The 16,251-nt window shown below is 59.6% G+C and overlaps 1 protein-coding gene across 1 annotated transcript in view; it reads right to left on the bottom strand.

Annotated features, from left to right (window-relative positions):
- CACNG4 (calcium voltage-gated channel auxiliary subunit gamma 4) overlaps positions 1 to 14,086 on the bottom strand; it is a 51,176-nt gene extending 37,090 nt beyond the window's left edge. The window contains exon 1 of the mRNA XM_061393066.1: positions 13,840 to 14,086. Within this exon, the coding sequence (XP_061249050.1) occupies positions 13,840 to 14,059 (220 nt within the window). The 5' untranslated portion in view covers positions 14,060 to 14,086. The remainder of the gene's footprint in view (positions 1 to 13,839) is intronic.
- Positions 14,087 to 16,251: the final 2,165 nt, after the last annotated feature.

The following is a 16,251-nucleotide window of genomic DNA, read 5'->3' as shown; positions in this document are numbered from 1 at the left end:
TGAACGCCAACCATCGCAATCTGGGTGTGAACGCGGGCTGGCCCCCACCGCGGACGTGGGTTCCGGGGTTTGAAGTGCACGTTACTGCCTCCGCCGGGGAGCTGTCTTGAGCAGAACAATTTCCACCTTCTTTGAGGAGAGCACCCCATCTTAAGAGCCGCCCTCAGTCTGACAGCTGAATCGTTCCTTTCCGGGCTGTGTGAGTCAGACCCAGGGCCCGGCATCGTGCTCCATTCTGTCACGATGCCGTCCCCACCTCTTCCGAGAAGCCCGCCGTGCCAGCCTGGCCCACAGCCAGCAGCCGGCACCCATGGGCTGCACTGGGGGGACGGTCTCACTTCGCCTTCACACCCCATCTCTCACTCCCCGGCCCCAGCAGCGTCAGCATAGGCCCTGTGTCCCAGAGGCCCTGTAGCAGGTCTGAGGTCTTTACAAGACCCCGAGCTCCCCACAGCTCTCCCCACGTGCAGCAGTCATAGGGCTGTGAGCTCCAGGCTGGAGAAGAAGCTGGGGATGAGCGGGGGCAGAGCCGGACACCAAGCGCTGGCCGCGTCCTGGTGGGGAAGCCCGCCTCGGCCTCGCTGCTGCCCACGGGGGCATTACCTGAGTGCGGCTGCATGGACGAAATGGACTATGCGAGGCACCCGCGCATAAGAGAGGTTCGGAGGTCACAGCTCAGTGATGAGGAGAGGAACCTGGGGCCAGATGCGGGGCCTGAATCCTGATGCCCACACTTGCCAGCTCGGTGGCCTCGGGGCAGCTGCCTAACCTCTCTGCTCCTCAGTCTCCTCAGTGCACAGTGGAAGCAGGGACAGTAGGGCACCTCTGGGTGCCGAGGACTGACCACACCAGTCTGTCCATCTACCATCTGCCCGTCCAGTGCGTGGGACAGTTTCCGGCACGCAATAAAGGCCGTGTAAGTAACAGCTCAAGCTATGACTGTTTGACAATTAATTGAATGAAACCGTGGCAGTTACAAGGCTGAGCTAACACATGGAGAGCTCTTGCGATGATGCACAGCACCCTTGGGGCACCGTGAGTGCTCAGGAGGCATCTGCTCTTGCTTTAAAAGTATTCGTGCTTTGGCTCTTACACAGAGAAGTGAGCTGGAGGGTGTGGGGTGGATACGCAGGGAGGGTGGGGGGCACAAGTGCGCTGTTAGGACTGAGCAGGGCTGGCCTGGCCACCTTCCTGCTCGTGGGTGTCTCAGCATTCTACTTCTTAGAAGAGGAGGGTCTCCTCCATGTCTTTGGGCCCCAGCACCTCCCAGAGCACTCTGCACTGGTCACATTCCAAAGACTTGTTGATTGACAGCCAGAAATGAGCTAGAGAGAGCACCCCATTTAAAGACACAAGAAAACCAGGTGGATTTCCTTCCCCATCCTCCAGGGATGGGGAGATAGAAGGCGGGCCTACACGTGCCTTTGGAGAGGATGAGGGCTTTTAAGGTTGAAGGTGAGGGCTTTGTTTTCAGCTCCAGGAAAGACTGAACAAGGAGGAACAGGCATCACCGTGAAAGGCCCAGAGATGCTGATGAGATTTGAAAAATAACTAGCTCAAGTACTGGCCATCTCGGCCACAGATGGCTGGACATGCACCTCACTCTCTGCCTAATGTCCACTGGCACTTTTATCCTAACCACGATGGCTGCTAATGGCTAAAAGCCGCATTAATGAGCAGTGTGTGTGTTCCGTGCCCAACTCTTTGAGATCCCGTGGACTGTAGCTGTGGGGGTCTTCTGTCCACGGGGTCCTGCATGTAAGAATATTGGAGTGTGTCACCATCTCCTCCTATTAATGAGCAGTGAGGATCATTAACTTGGCAACAGGGACCCCTGGAAGCTGATACCCCAGCATTGACTGGCATTTGGTGGGTTGGCGGCTGCGCTGGCATAAAGACCGGGGTCGGGGGGGGATGGAGGTGGCGCAGGTCACAGTGGACTCTGCCTTCCTCACAAGATCTCCCAGGGAAAGACCTTTTCTAAAGAATTTACACTAATGGAATCGGCAATGGAAAAATGTTGAGACAGAATTCTTTATTTTAAAGCATTTGAGTTTTGTTTTTTTTTTTTTTTGTGCAACGAAGCATGCCTAAACTTGCCATGGGGTGATTTTTCAGGAAAAAACAAAAAGCATCTTCTGTTCAAACTTCACTGGATTCATATTTAAAGAAACCTTGGCCAGTCTGGCTCAGGCAGGAAAGTGCCTCCAAAGGAAGGTATCATGGTGGAGCTTTTATATTAAGCACTTGGATTTACATATGCAATAAAAGTTTGTACGAGCATCTATCTGGGTTTACTTGCCTTTCACTTACTGTTGCGGTCACTTTGGGCACTTTTATTATGTGAGGTGGATTTCTAGGAATGGAAACCCAGTGTGCAAATTGTGCTTATAGGAAATAAAGATTTGATGGTAGATGGCTTTGAAAGGCTTTCATCCAGGAATCGATTTGGTTATAAGTCAGGGGTCACCGGAAATAAAACACTGACGCGAGGTGACTGGGCAGGGTGCCTGGGGCTGTTCCTGGATGCGCTTCCAAAGAAAGGAAGCAGACACCCCGGGTGCCGAGGGGCACACGGGGCGTCCACCTGCCCGGGGCTGCAGGCTGGCCTGGGGCTTCGCAAAATTGTGTCATGTTTATGTATCCGCACCCCCAACATGGTAGAAAATCGGAAAAAGACAGGAGATAAGACAAACCACTCAGAGTTTCGGTGACCATCGTTAAAAAAAAATTCTGGTGAATTTTTCCCCAAGATTCTTTTCAGACCTCATAGAACAGCAAGAGCCTCATTCACATCTATTTGTACAGATGACCTTTAGAGGCTTCCTATCTGTGGGTTTTTGACTCACTCAATTCGCTATTTAATAGAGTTCTCCTCATGTTTTATAACCCTCCTAATAATCACAGAGTTAAAAGAATACATTTTTATCTAGTAAATGTCTCAAGAACTTTCAAAAGACTGCCTCGAACAGGAAGAGGGAGAGGGCTTGTAAGCTTTAAATATGGCAGACAAGAGAGGGAAAGGGAGAAATAATTAGAAATACAAGTTAGAAAGAAAGAAAGGGAGCCGGGTGGGGGTGGGGGAGGATGGGCTGGGAGACGGGCAGGAACCGAGGAGCGGGTTTGGAGGACGGGGTGATGGGGGGGTGAAGAACCCAAACAAGGACGTGGGGCCACACAGGAGAGCGACACCGAGTGGGAGGGGCGCTGCCAGTGGGGGGGCAGGCCAGGGCCAGCAGGCAACGCCCCGAGAAGTAGACTGCCAGGGCCATGGCCGCGGGTGACAAGGGGCCGCCAAGGTGGGAGAGGGAAGGCCCTCCAAATGGTTAAGCCTGTGGGGACGCTCCAGCCCCAGGCATCTGGCCTCGACTCACATGCAGGAATCCGTGGGCAGAAAGATAACAAAAGCTATTTTTCATGCAAGACGAGTTGGACATCAGGAAAAATCAGAGCCCCTTTGTATGACATGCCAAACTGCTGAAGCGAGAGAATGTCTCGGGTGAGGGCTCGGATGAGAGCGGGGACGGCACGCTCGCCCCGGGGAGCCAGCCCTCAATGTGAGCTTGTTATCGTCCGGAAGCAAGTGTGAGGTGTCCCCCTCCCACTGCACAGCCAGACGAGCTGGTGACACGGCCTTGGCTGGACTGCCCGGCCCTTGGAAGGAAGCCTGGGTGTCCTGAGATGTCCCCAGGGAGTCTTTGGGGAGCCACGGTCTCCTCCCAGCTTGCGGTGTGGTCTGGGGGCTGGAGGTGAGCCGGGCTCCCGCCTCCAGACCCACCCTCACGGGCCCCCCCATAGCTCCTTGTGCAGGGCGGTGTCTGGGCATTGGGCCACACCCAAGCACCAATGTCTCCACTCAGCTCCTGCCAGCAGATCTGCCCAGTAGGTGTTGTTAATGTACCCATTTTACAGAGAAAGCAACTGAGGCTCAGAGAGAAGGCAATGACTGGTCGCAGGGCTCGCCGCCAGTGGGAGGCAGAGCTGAACTCAAACTCTGACTCACTCTGGGCCCCGCACCTCACGTCCACCAGCACATCCTCCAAGGAGCCACTCAGCCGCTAGAAATCTCAAATCTACTGTGAGGCAGGTGTGTGCAGAGCCCTGTGTGTTTCCCATCTATCCTCCTGACAACCCTGAGACAGGCCTTTGCAGAAGCACAGGAGGAGGCCCTGCCGTTGGGTGTGTTCTGAGGCTCTGTCCTCGCCGCGTCCTCTCCTCCTGCGGGTCCCCAGAACCAGACAGCAAGCTCCCGGATGTGCGGTACTCACTGAGCCCAGCACAAGGCCAGGCCTCAGCAGGGGCCCCGTGACGGCCCAGGGTGCACGCTTCACTCTCTGAGGAAGCACCCGGCCCTGCATTCGTGGGGCCAGGGGAGAACAGGAGCAGCGGCTCCAGCCTCCCCTGCCCTGCAGGCCAGCCACCACCTCCCTGAAGCCTCAGAGCCCATCTCCCCTGCCCCGCCTTCTCCCACCAGTAATCTGGGGGGTGGAGGGGGCATCCAGTGCAAAGTGAAAATGTGGGTTCTCCTTTTCAAAAATGATCAAGAATGTTCCACTGGTGATGACCTGTTACTGGGGCCTGGGGTCTTTCCAGGCCAGTCTTGATGTAAAATGTTCTGGGTTGTGCCCCCTCCTACTCCACCATCTCTGCCTGCCCGAATCTAAGAGTGCCAGCATTTCAGGATCCAAGAACACTTCGTATACTGCCTCACGCATATAAAACCACATGAGAAAGTCTGTGCTCTGCTATTTTATCTAGAACTTTGGCTCAGAAAATACAAAGATCCCACTGCTCTCTGTCCCACTGCAGAACCGGAGGTGGTGGGTCAGCAGTCATGGCCTGACACCCTGTCACAGGGAAGCCCCTGCCAGCATCCCTCGGTAATGGATGGCGGATGCCCCGCCCCCTGGTCCCGCCCCCCCTGCCCGGTGTCGGGATCGGAAGCCCTCTGACCGGCCCACCAGAAGCCTCCTGTCCCCCACCCCAGGGCAGTCCTCCTTGCTTCTGTGTCTTAGGGAATGGCTCCACTGCCTGGGGGTGTTGACTGCTGTAACTCCATTTTACAGATGAGAAAATGGAGGCTCAGGGAAGCCAAGCAACTTGCCCTAGGTCACAGAGCTGAAGCAGAGCAGGGTTCAAACGCAGCTCTCTCTGACTCCCTCCCCACGCCCCAGCCTTCCTATTAAGCATTACACGGACTTGGTTCAGAGATCACCTGCCCTGAGTCTTCCTGACGGTGAAGCCCCTGGTGGGAGCTGTTAGGTGTCTGGGGCTTTACAGATTGGGAAACGAGCCTGACATCGTCCCATTGATGGCCATCGAGCTGGGGGTGATGTGATCTGGTTTATATTCTTACAAGGTCTTCCTGGCTGCGTGTGGAGAAGGGCTCACGCGGGGACAGGCAGGCTGGTCAGGACTCTCCTTGGGGAACCCAGACAAGAAATGACAGAGGCTGGGAGCCAGCTGGGGGCTGTAAGGAACCCGGTGGGGATGTGGCAGGGAAGGGGTCTGACCTCATCCCTACGGTGGCGGCCCTGGGCTGAGCACACAGCAGGTCACCAGTGCTTCCTGAGAACCAGTGACTGAGTGGGTGGGAGAGGGGCCGGCTGACTCTGGAGGTGGGAACACGCAGGAGCGTGTCCGAGGGCGAGGCTGCCACCAGCATGCCGGTCCTCGCTGAGTGTCAGGGTGAAAAAAGGCCAAGCCAAGTGTTTCCAAGAAAATGAGCCTGAAATCCTGGACCCTCTGCAGGGCCTCCGTGGAGCAGAGCAGTCCCCAAGTGACCTCTCATTGGAGAGTCACACAACCCAGGGGAGTGGAGGGGAGGACACGGGAGGATGGAAGGAAGAAGAGGAAGAAAAGATGGAGGGAGGGGGGAGGAAAGAGGGAGACAGAGGTAGAGAGGAGGGAGGGGAGAGGGGAGGGGAGGGGGGATGAAGAGGGGATAGAGGGAGGGGAGGAGGAGGGAGGGGAGGAGGAGGGAGGGGAGGAGGAGGAGGACGGGAGGAGGGAGAGGGAGGGGGAGGGGGAGGGGGGATGGAGGGAAAGAAGGTATTGCTTGCCAACCTGACAGCCAAGCCCTCAGCGGCTCCAGGAGGTCAGGGTTAGGACGCACAAGCCTGTCCAGACGTTGGCGGCAGCACTAGGCCTGGGCACAGGTCTGCCAACGCCCGCCCTGATGTTTCCATAGCCAGCCCCCTGTCCTCCTCTGTCCAGCCCCTTCCCCATGATACTGGAGTTCCCGGCTGCAGCCTTGGTGCCCGCCAGGAAACAGGAGGGGGACACGTGGCCTGGGTGCCTGCCATCACCCCTGGGTGCGGCCTTGGTGCTAGACCCTATTTCGGCTCTTAATTGAGGGCCCTTGGGTTCTGATTTCACGGTTCACAGAAGCCATTCAGTGTGGTTCTGCCTCTGAGGGCATGAAACACGGGCCTGAACATCCCAGGGATGCTCAGCTTCTTTCATTCCTAGACCCTGGAGGCCAGTGAGCCAACCTGGGGCCCCACTCAGCTCAGCTGAAAAGGCTGGGTGACTTATTTTTTCTGGGGAAAACTCCCAAGTTTGAGGAAATAAGGGAAGGCAAGGTGGTGCAGTGGTAAAGAATCTGCCTGCGAGACGCAGGAGATGTGGGTTCGATCCCTGGGGCGGGAAGATCCCCTGGAGGAGGAAATGGCAACCCACTCCAGTCTTCTTTCCTGGAGAATCCCATGGACAGAGGAGACTGGGGGCCTACAGTCATGGGGTCGCAAAGAGTCGGACACGGCTGAGCACACACACGCTGTCTGCTCTGCAAAGACCCTGGAGCTCCATGAGGGGCTCCATGTGCACCCCAGCCCCATTCTGACTCCTCAAGGGCCTTCAAGATGCCAAGGAGCAGGTCGGCAGAGAAAGGCCCAGAGGGAGTGGGGTTCCTTCACCCTGCTGGGTACCCAGGCAGGCGCTGGCCCCTGGGGGAAGCTGGGCAGACGGAGCCCTGACCAGGCAGCTCCCACCTGCTTCTGCTCCGGCCCCGTCACTAATGAGCTGTGTGACCTTGAGCAAGGCCCCTGCCCTCTCCAGCCTCGCTCTCCTTTGCTTGCAGAGTGGAGGGAGCTGGCCACACCAGCCACACCCCCAGGCAGGTGACTGGCCCACCTGCAATTCATCACTCATCAAAGGGAATGGGGCCAGGTACCATTCACGCCTCCCATCACCTAAAGCGGACTCCAGGCTGACCCCAGCAGAGATGCTATCTGCCCCCGACTGACGCTCCACATGTTTTCTTGAAGAAGAGAGAAATAGTGGAGTTCCTATCAGGTGCCGGGCATCAGGTATGCTCCTGCCTGAACCTAAATGACTCCTCCCTTCGAGCAGAGGTCTCCACGGGGGCAGTTCTGCTTGCTCCTCTCCCCGTCGCCCAGGAGACGTCTGGCAAAGTCTGCACACAGTTTGGTTGTCACAGCTTGGTGGGTGGCTTGGTAAGTGGCTTCCAGTCAGTCAAGCCAGAGATGCTGCTGAACCATCCACACTCACAAGGCCTCACAGTGAAGAACAAGCGGCTCAGGGGTCCTCAGGCCCCTCCATCCCCCAGGCTCCTTCCTGCCTCGGCCTCGCCCGTCTCCTCCTGGAAGCGCTTCCTCCAGCCCTTCTCGGACAGCTCCTTCCCATCCCCCCAACCAGAGGCCACCCTCCCCGGCCTCCTCCAGCACTCGGGCCCGGACACACTCTGTTTACATCAAGCAGTCGTCGGTCCCTGGAAGTGTCAGCTGCCTCTTTAGAACGGCGGCTCCCACACGCTGACAGAGCAGCTGCTCCATGAGCAGGGGCGGCGTGAGTGGACGAAGGCATGGACACAGGTGTGCCGGGCAGGCCGGGGACACACCCTTGTAGGTGAAAGTGCAAGTGTCAGTCGCTCAGTCGTGTCCGACTCTTTGTGACCCCACGGACTATAGCCCGCCAGGCTCCCCTGTCCATGGGGTTCTCCAGGCACGAGTACTGGAGTGGGCTGCCGTGCCCTTCTCCAGGGCATCCTCCCGACCCAGGGATCGAACCTGGGTCTCCCGCACCACCGGTAGCTTCTTTACCATCTGAGCTGCCAGGGAAGCCTATGTATGCCGAGAGCCACTGAACTAAGTTGTCTCAGAGCCTTTCCACCTGGAGAACCAGCTTCCTGCGGGCTCACATCGAGGCCACGCAGAGCCTGCAGGCTGTGGGTGGGGCTCTCTGGGACTTGAGTGGCAGAAGGTCAAAGGTGGGAGGAATGTTCCAGATCAGCCACTTCCCGATGAGGAGACAGAGGCTGCCAGGCTCTCTGACGCCCTGGATCTGATGACCTGAGGTTGCTTCCTACTCTGGGCTTCTGTTACTATGTCCTCGAAGTCCCCAGAGTCCTGGCCATCCGGATGGACACTGGAGATTCATTTTAAAGGGTGCTTAATTTCCTCTTGAACCTTTCTGAAGCCCCTGCCAGGGAGCACCTCCAAAGCCAGGTCTGCAGTGAGACCGTTAAGTCAGGCCGGGGTTCACCAGGAACCCCAGCTCCTCTTCTCTAAGTCAGCCGGCTCCAGCTGGGCTTTTCTTATAAGAAAAGAGAAAGGAGTGAAGGACAGAGGAGGATGAGAGATGGAGCAGGGCGTGAAGGGGAGGCAGACATGAGAAGGGCTGCCAGGGCCCACCCGGGTGACTAGACAGCAGGCACCTGGCGGGAGGAAACGACTCGCTGGAAAAGCCCCCAGTGCTGGCAAAGACTGAGGGCAGGGGTGGAGGGGGTGACGGAGGGTGACATGGTTGGATGGCGTCACCGACTCAATGGACATGGGCTTGAGCAAGCTCCGGGAGATGGTGAAAGACAGGGAAGCCTGGTGTGTTGCAGTCCACGGGGGCGCAAAGAGTCAGACAGGACTGAACAAGAACAACCAGCTACAGAGCAGGGAGAGAAGGAAGAACACGGTTGCAGGCTGTGTCCTCCCCAGACCCACGCTGGCGCTCTGCCCCCAGGGTACTCGGTGGTGGGGCTCTGGGCGGTGAGCTGACGCGTGAGGTCATGAGGGTGGGGTCCCCATGAGGGCGTCGGTGTCCTCAGGATAAGGGAGCAGAGCAGAGAGCTCTCCCCGTCCTGAGGACACGGGAGGGGGTGGCCGCTCGCGAGGCAGGAAGCGGCTCTCACCGGGCACCGAGCTTCCCAGCACCTTGGTCTTGGGCTTCAGCCTCCAGAGCTGCAAGAAGCACTGTCTGCAGTTTGAGCCGTTCTGCTGACCACACTCTGTGACGGCAGCCGAGCTGACTCAGACAGCCCCCACCCCAGCCCCGTCTGTGTGGTTCAAGCACAGGGTTCCCCCGGCAGGTAGAAAGTTGGGCCCACCTGTTCAGCTCCAATCGCATCCAGACGTGGGCAGGCACCCCGACACCCAGGGGCTGGGGCCATCTTAACCCTCACTTCCGCCCCCACTGTCAAAGGCAGATCCTGAAGACTTACACTGCAGAGTTGCTGGCAGTTACACAGACTCATGTCAGGTCCTGGAGGCTGGTGTGATGACTGCTACGAGCAAACCTGGGGGGGCCAGGAGGGGCCAGGGGTCCAGCTGGTGAGCTGGGCGCTGTGCGGAGGTCTGTTCTCTGCCCACACCCCTGCTACTGACTGGACAGGCTGCCCATGAGTCAGTGCAAGAGAAGACAGACGCAAAACAGACAGGACAAGCCTGGAGCAGGGTGGGCGAAGGACGGTATTCAGATCCAAACCTCCCTGAGCGGATCCGTGTCAGGAGCGTGGTGTAAGGCAGGGCTTCCTGCTGACCCGCCGAGAGAGGGTTCCAGACGCAAGAAGCGCGTCCCTGGGGAAGGGGGCCTGGGTGGCGGGGCCTGGGTGGTTGTCACTGGGTGGTCCTCCCTGGCTGGCCTCCCCCTCCCCTGCCCTGGGGCAGTACTGACACCTTCTCTTCCTCAGTGTGCATGGTGAGTGAGGTCTGGGTCCCTGGTGTGAGAGGTGCTGCCTGAGGTGGGGTGGGAAGGTTGCAGGGTCCAGGGTCTCCCCACCTCCCCAGCAGGCGCCTGGGACAAGCTGACATGAAGCAGGCATGGACAACCCCGGCACACAGGCTGCGCTCTGGAGATGTGCTGTGGGCGTGCTGGGGGCAGTCCTTCTACAGGAACCTGGCAGACACGGGGGCGCTGAACTCTGCCAGGACCTTTATTCTGGGCCCGGAGCTCCCTTGACGGCACCACAGTGACTGGGTCCCTCCAGCATCCAGCAGCTCAGCGTGGTCGCAGGTGCTTTGCCAACACGAGCTGCTGCACTCGGAGACCAGAGTCTCCTCTTCTCTTCCTGCATCTACAGGAGGCCCCCCACCCCGTCCCAAGCTCATCGCACACACTCCGGAATGCTTGTTTCTCTTCTACACCTCATCTGATTCCAGGATGCACTAGAGACTGAACAAATGTGGGGTGGTGGTAGCTTTATGGAAAAGCCCACAAAGACTTGTTACTCCTTTCCCACATCCCCAGCGCTGGGCTGAGAGCTAAGACACAAAGAAGGAAGGGGGCGGAGGTCTAGGGGACAGAGGGAGTGGGTGGCTGGCTGGGGGGGAGCAGGCTGGTCCCCAACGTGGTGGGAAGAGAGAGAAGGGACAGTGTGTGTGTTACACAGTGTGTGTGTCAGTTGAACATTTTCACTTCCAAATGCTTTCATGCTGCCACAAGCCAGTCTCAGAGCTGGGCTCCTCCGCTAGGTAGTCACGTGTACATGTGTGCTCAGTCATGTCTGACTCTCTGCAACCCCATGGACTGTAGCCACCAGACGCCTCTGTCCATGGCATCTCCCAGGCGAGAATACTGGAGTGGGTTGCCATTTCCTTCTCCAGGGGATCTTCCCGACCCAGGGATTGAACCTCGTCTCCTATGACTCCTGCAATGGCAGGCAGATTCTTTACCACTGTGCCACCTGGAAGGTGCTTGGTTCTATTTTTAATGGGAACCCAGAAGAAGTTTGGAGAAGGGCAGGATGACATGGTAGGAAGAGCTCTGCAGTGAGACAAAGGCTCCTACCTGGCGCCTCTCGGTGCACCTGCTCCTCCCTGCAGACAGCACCCTCACGGCTGTGCCGAGTGTGCTGTGCGGTAACACGCACAACGTGCACGAGAGGACTGCGACGCTTGCCTAACACGGGGCCGTGGGGAGCCTGGGCTTTGGGGGCGGAAGAGGGGATGTCCACGTGGTGAGGTGGGAGTAGGTGTTCTGCACACGGTCCTGCCAGACGGCAAGGACGCCTGAGGAACTGAGGGCCGGGCTCTCCTGCCCACAACACCAGCCCTGGGAAACAACCAGGACGCTGACCTGCTGCTTGGGAGATGTCAGCAAACCCTTCAGAGCCCCACAGTCACAACTGGTGCTTTATTAGCTACCTGCTGCAGCCATTCTTCAATTTCAGCTTAGAGCTTTGAGCTTTTCATTTCCCCCATGTAACGCTTTGGAGAACTTTGCTAGAAAGCAGGTGGAAATAATGCCCTGTACCCAAACAAGCCAATATTGAGGAGACCACATCTCCAGGGAGTGCCAGCGGGGTCTCAGCCTGAATGCTTGCTGGCAGGGTGTTGGGGGTCATAGGAGGTGGAGGCTGTTGGACTCTACGAAGTGCTTTTAGAAGATAAGCTGTCAGTTTTCGCCCGGGCTGATGGACTGTCAGGATGATTTGAGCACACTGAGGAATCCTGAACCAGCCCTCCCAGCCCTGGGTGGGTCCAAGGATGTCCTGGCCCTTGGGGGTGGGCTGGTTTGGCCCCCAGAACCCCTGAGCTCCTGGTGGTAACAGAGGCAGCCCCACTCTTTCAGTAAAGTCCCCCAGATGGCAACACCCCACCCTCCCTCTGCCAGTGGAGCCAGCTGCCCAGATCAGCTTGGGGCTCTCTTGATGAACATCGAGTGCAAACGGCTCGAGGCAGCTGGCAAGATGCTAAGTGCAGCATCAATCCTAATTAGGATGAGAAATTAATAAAGGAGGCATGCGAGCCAGTCTGCAGAGGCCAGGCTTGCCGGTGTGGAGAAGCGAGTTCCAGTTTTTGACAGGAAAACTGGAAGGCCTGGGGTCAATGCGTGGGTGTGGGTGACGACAGGGGGATGGCTTAACAGGATCATATACATACCCAGTGCCCAGCAGAGCCTGTGAGTTAGAGATCGGGGCCGGCAGCCTCCTTCTGTGTCTAACTCAGGTGCTGCGGCGGGGAGTGACGTGGGTGCGTCCTCCAGATGAGAGGAGTAGGTGTTCGCGATCTGAGCAACTACACCCCAGGAATGATGTTTTTCAAAAGAAAAGAGGGGGTGTCATCGTGAGCCCACAGAGCCTTCTGGGGCTTTTCCGGGGCTGTTTCCCAAACTATTGATTGCACATTCCTGCTCTCAGAAGACTCCACTCGGCCCTGGCAATAAGCTTCAGGCTCAAAGGGCAAAGCAGCCTGGGCTGGGAGGGGATGTGTGTGGTGGGGAGGCTGTGCGGGGCAGAGGAAGAGGGAGAGGGGGGCGGGATTCCAGGCGAGAACAGGCAGGATGCGGAGGTGCAAGGCCGCCTCACCTGGCCACCCTTCTCTACACGGCCTCCGTGACCACGACCCCAAAGCCAGAAGAAGGGCCACTTCTTCCCGAGCTCCGCGCTCCTCCACGAAGACCCAGCCACGCCGGACTCTGCGCCGGGGCTGAGGGGCTGGGGCCGCAGCCAGAGGTCGGGCTGAAGGCGAACTTCCCGACCCCCCGAGGGCGGAGCGAACACACGGGAAGGTTACCAGGAAGAAAGAGGAGACTGTTCGAGGATCGTGGGGAGGAACCCTCCCCCAGCTCCTCACCCCTTTTCCGACCTGAAAGCCCAGAACGAGCGGGGACCGTCCACAACCCGGCTGGGACCCCGCCGCCCGACGGCCACCTGTTAGTGCAAGCTCCGCAGCAGGGCCGGCGGGAGGCGCTCAGCTCCGGCGCACGGCGCCATTGGCGGGGTCCCCCGGAGCGAGCGGTCCCCACTGCCCGGGGGCACCCAGTCCCGGCCCCCGGAGGCATCCATCCTCACAACACCTACTAGCTTGCCCGCCGCGCACCTGGGGGCGCAGCGTCGCGTCCCTCCTGCCCCGCCCGGCGGCCACGCCCCTCCAGGCCGCCCCTGGTCCGCGGGTAATTGCAGACCCCGGCCTCGGGACCTGCTCGGGGGGACTTGGTGACGCTCCCCATCCACTCGCCTCCCCACCGAGCGGGCAGGAGTGGCCAGCGGCCCCGGGAAGAGTACGTGGCGGAGCAAAGTCTCGGCAGACATCAGGCTTGGGCGACCCGGGTCTCCCAGACCCCCTCGGCGCCCAGCCCCCACTCCCACCCCTCGGCAGGGCCCGGAGCGATCTCGGAGCGGCCCTCGCGCTCCCCGCCCCCGGCCGGCCCCGCCCCAGGATGGCCAGTTCCCATAGCAATCGCACAGACACCGGTTGCCAAGCAACCTCTCCCCCTCCTCCCTCCCCTCCTCTCGCGTCCGCTCCCCCCAGCCTCAGCCTCCTCCCGCCCCCTCGCCAGCCTCCACCTCCCCTGGGGGCCCCGGCGCCGCTCCTCGGGATCGCTCTGGTCTCGGGCTGCGCGCGCGCGCGTGAGTTTCTGTGTGTTTCATTGTGTCAATGTGCGAGGGGGTGTGCGTGTGCCAGTGGAGAGTTTGTGGGATCCGTGTGTTTGGGGGGTCCCCCGTGGCCGCGACGGGACCCGCCCGCTCGCTCTGGCTCCTTTGTGTCTCGCGCGGAGCCAGTGCCGCGCCCACCCGTTCCTGGCCGGCGCCCGGAGCCGGGTGTGTGTGTGTGCGCGCGTGTGTCTGGGCGCGCGCGCGGGGTGGGGGGGCCGGGCCGGCCGTACCTTCGATGCAGCACACGCGCCACAGCCCCGAGTGGGTGAGGTCGCCGCGGGTGCGGCGGGGCGGGGGCCCGTCGTCCATGGTCAGGTTGGTGCCGTTGCAGATGTGCGCGCTGGAGTAGAGCCAGTAGTCCGTGCCGATGGCGATGGCCATGAGCGAGAAGGCGGCGAAGGCTCCGGCCGTGGTCAGCAGCGTCTGCAGCCCGCGGTCGCATCGCACCATGGTGGGCGCCTCATAGCCCGCCGCCCGCCGGCCCGGCCCGCCGCGCCCGCCCGCCCTGCTCCCTCTGCGCGCCGCGCCGGGGGCGCCGGGGCTGGGGGCCGAGGCCCGGGGGGCGGCGCCGCGCCGCGCGCTCCGGCCGCGCCGGGGCTCAAACTCAGAGGCGCGGCGGCGAGTGCGGGCTGCGCGGGCCGCCGGGCGGGCTGGCGGCGGCGACCGGGGCTCCTCCCTCTCGGCCCGCCCTCCCCGCGCGGCCAGCGCCTCCGCCCCGCGCCCTCCGCGCCGCCGCCGCCGCCGCCGCCGCGCTCCCGGCCCGCGCCCCGCCGCTCGGCGCCGCCCCTCGAGCCTCGGCCCCGCCGGGCGTGCGCTCCCGGCTCTGCGCGCCCCCCTCCCCGCCTCTCCGCGCTCGCTGCGGCCTCTCTCCCCAGCTCATTCACATCCCGAGAGCTAAGGGAGCCACTGTCCGGTCCCCAGGAGGAGCGCGGGGAACCGGCGTTGCCAGCCTCCCGGCTTTCCCAGCCCAGGACACCCCATCTTCCTTAAATGGCCCTGGGGACTCTTTAATAGTGGGGTGTGTGTGCGCGCGCTCCTGTATCCGCCGCTTCGCATGCACATATCGGCGCCTTTACCTGGCGATGAATGTACAGGCGTGAGCGCGGGAGTGGGAGAGTTCAGGTCAGATTTCCAGAAGCACCAGATGTGGGTCGCGGCCGGGAGACGTGTTCCAGGCCAAGCCAGGCCCCCGCCCCCCTCCCCCACCAGGTGGCTCCTGCACCCAGTGGGCAGGGTCTGGAGGACCCGACTCCAGGGCTGAGGCAGAAGGGAGGTGGCAGCCGGAGGTCCTTCCGGAGGGACACCAGGTCCCTGTTTGAGGCCGGATGGGGCGGCCGTGGTGAAAGCTGCGTGACCCCCGCCGTTGGTTTCTGACGGTCCTTTACTGCCAGTCCAGAGGGCCCCGTTTGTGCTGGATTCAAACATCTCCACCCACCGCTTGCTCCCTCTCTCCCCAGCTCCCCCTTCAATACCTTTATTTCTTTTTTCCCTTTCACTCTACTCGAGCTTAACTGGCTTTCCTCACCTCCTCCCTTTATTGCCAGCCTCTGCCTCAGGCCCTGCTGACTTCACTTAATTGCCTTAGCTGCTGGCAGGATTCCAACCTGGACAAGCTCCCTTCTCCAGAACCCGCAAAGCTCCTCCTCCATTAAGACCCAGGTCGGAACTCTTCCCTCCAGGAAGCCCTTGGGGGCGAGCATCTGAATGTCCAACCTGCCTCTGCTTCCTTCCCTCCCAGAGCCCATGTGGTTCTCTTTGCTGCCCCGCATCCTGTGGGAAGCAGCATCCTGTGGGAAGCAGCCCTGGACCCCAGGAAGGTCTATGGAGAGCGGCTCTCTTCCTGGAAGATGCAGATTTCACCCTCTTTTTCCACTTTCCATGGCCCCTACGACCCAAAGAAAGTTAATTACCCCATGCTGGAATTACTGGTCTCTCTTCCATGAGACTATGAGCCTTTCCCAAGTCTGAGATACATGAGACGTGTTTAATCAAGAAATATTTCCTGCCCCCTGGAAAATGACATTCTGATTGGGGAAAATAGAGCATATAAATAATAGGGGGAAATTCCAAGATGAGACTGGCTGCATTAATTACCATTTGTCGGTCCCTTCTCTGCCTTTGGGTGTTTGACTTCTTCCAAGTCTCAGAGGACAAGAATCATCTATGTGTATTTCACTTTCACCCACCTGCCACCTGTGCCCAGGGTGTGTGTGAAGGTGTGCGCTAGGTGTGGGACGGCTTGCTCTGGGCCAGAAGAGGGTTACCGACCTGTCCCTAACACCCACAAGGATAATTGCTGGTTCTCGTCTCAGAAGCTCCCAGACATGTGGGTCTCAAGACTCTCTTTTCTTCTTCTTTCTCTTCTCTCTCTCTCTTTTTTTTTTTAAAGCAGCAAATCTTTGCTTCAAATTAAATCTTCAAACAGAAAAGTAAAGGAAAGTGAAAGTCACTCAGTTGTGTCCAACTCTTTGCAACCCCACATACTATACAGTCCATGGAATTCTCCAGGCCAGAAGACTGGAATGGGGAGCCGTTCAGAACCTTCTCCAGGGGATCTTCCCAACCCAGGGATCGAACCCAGGTCTCCCACATTGCAGGTGGATTCTTCACTGTTTGAGCCACAAGGGAAGCCCAAGAATACT

The sequence above is a fragment of the Bos javanicus genome, chromosome 19 (assembly GCF_032452875.1).
Source record: "Bos javanicus breed banteng chromosome 19, ARS-OSU_banteng_1.0, whole genome shotgun sequence".
Taxonomy (NCBI): Eukaryota; Metazoa; Chordata; class Mammalia; order Artiodactyla; family Bovidae; genus Bos; species Bos javanicus.
Note: the sequence above shows the minus strand (reverse complement) of the source record. Positions and strands in the feature narration are given on the sequence as shown.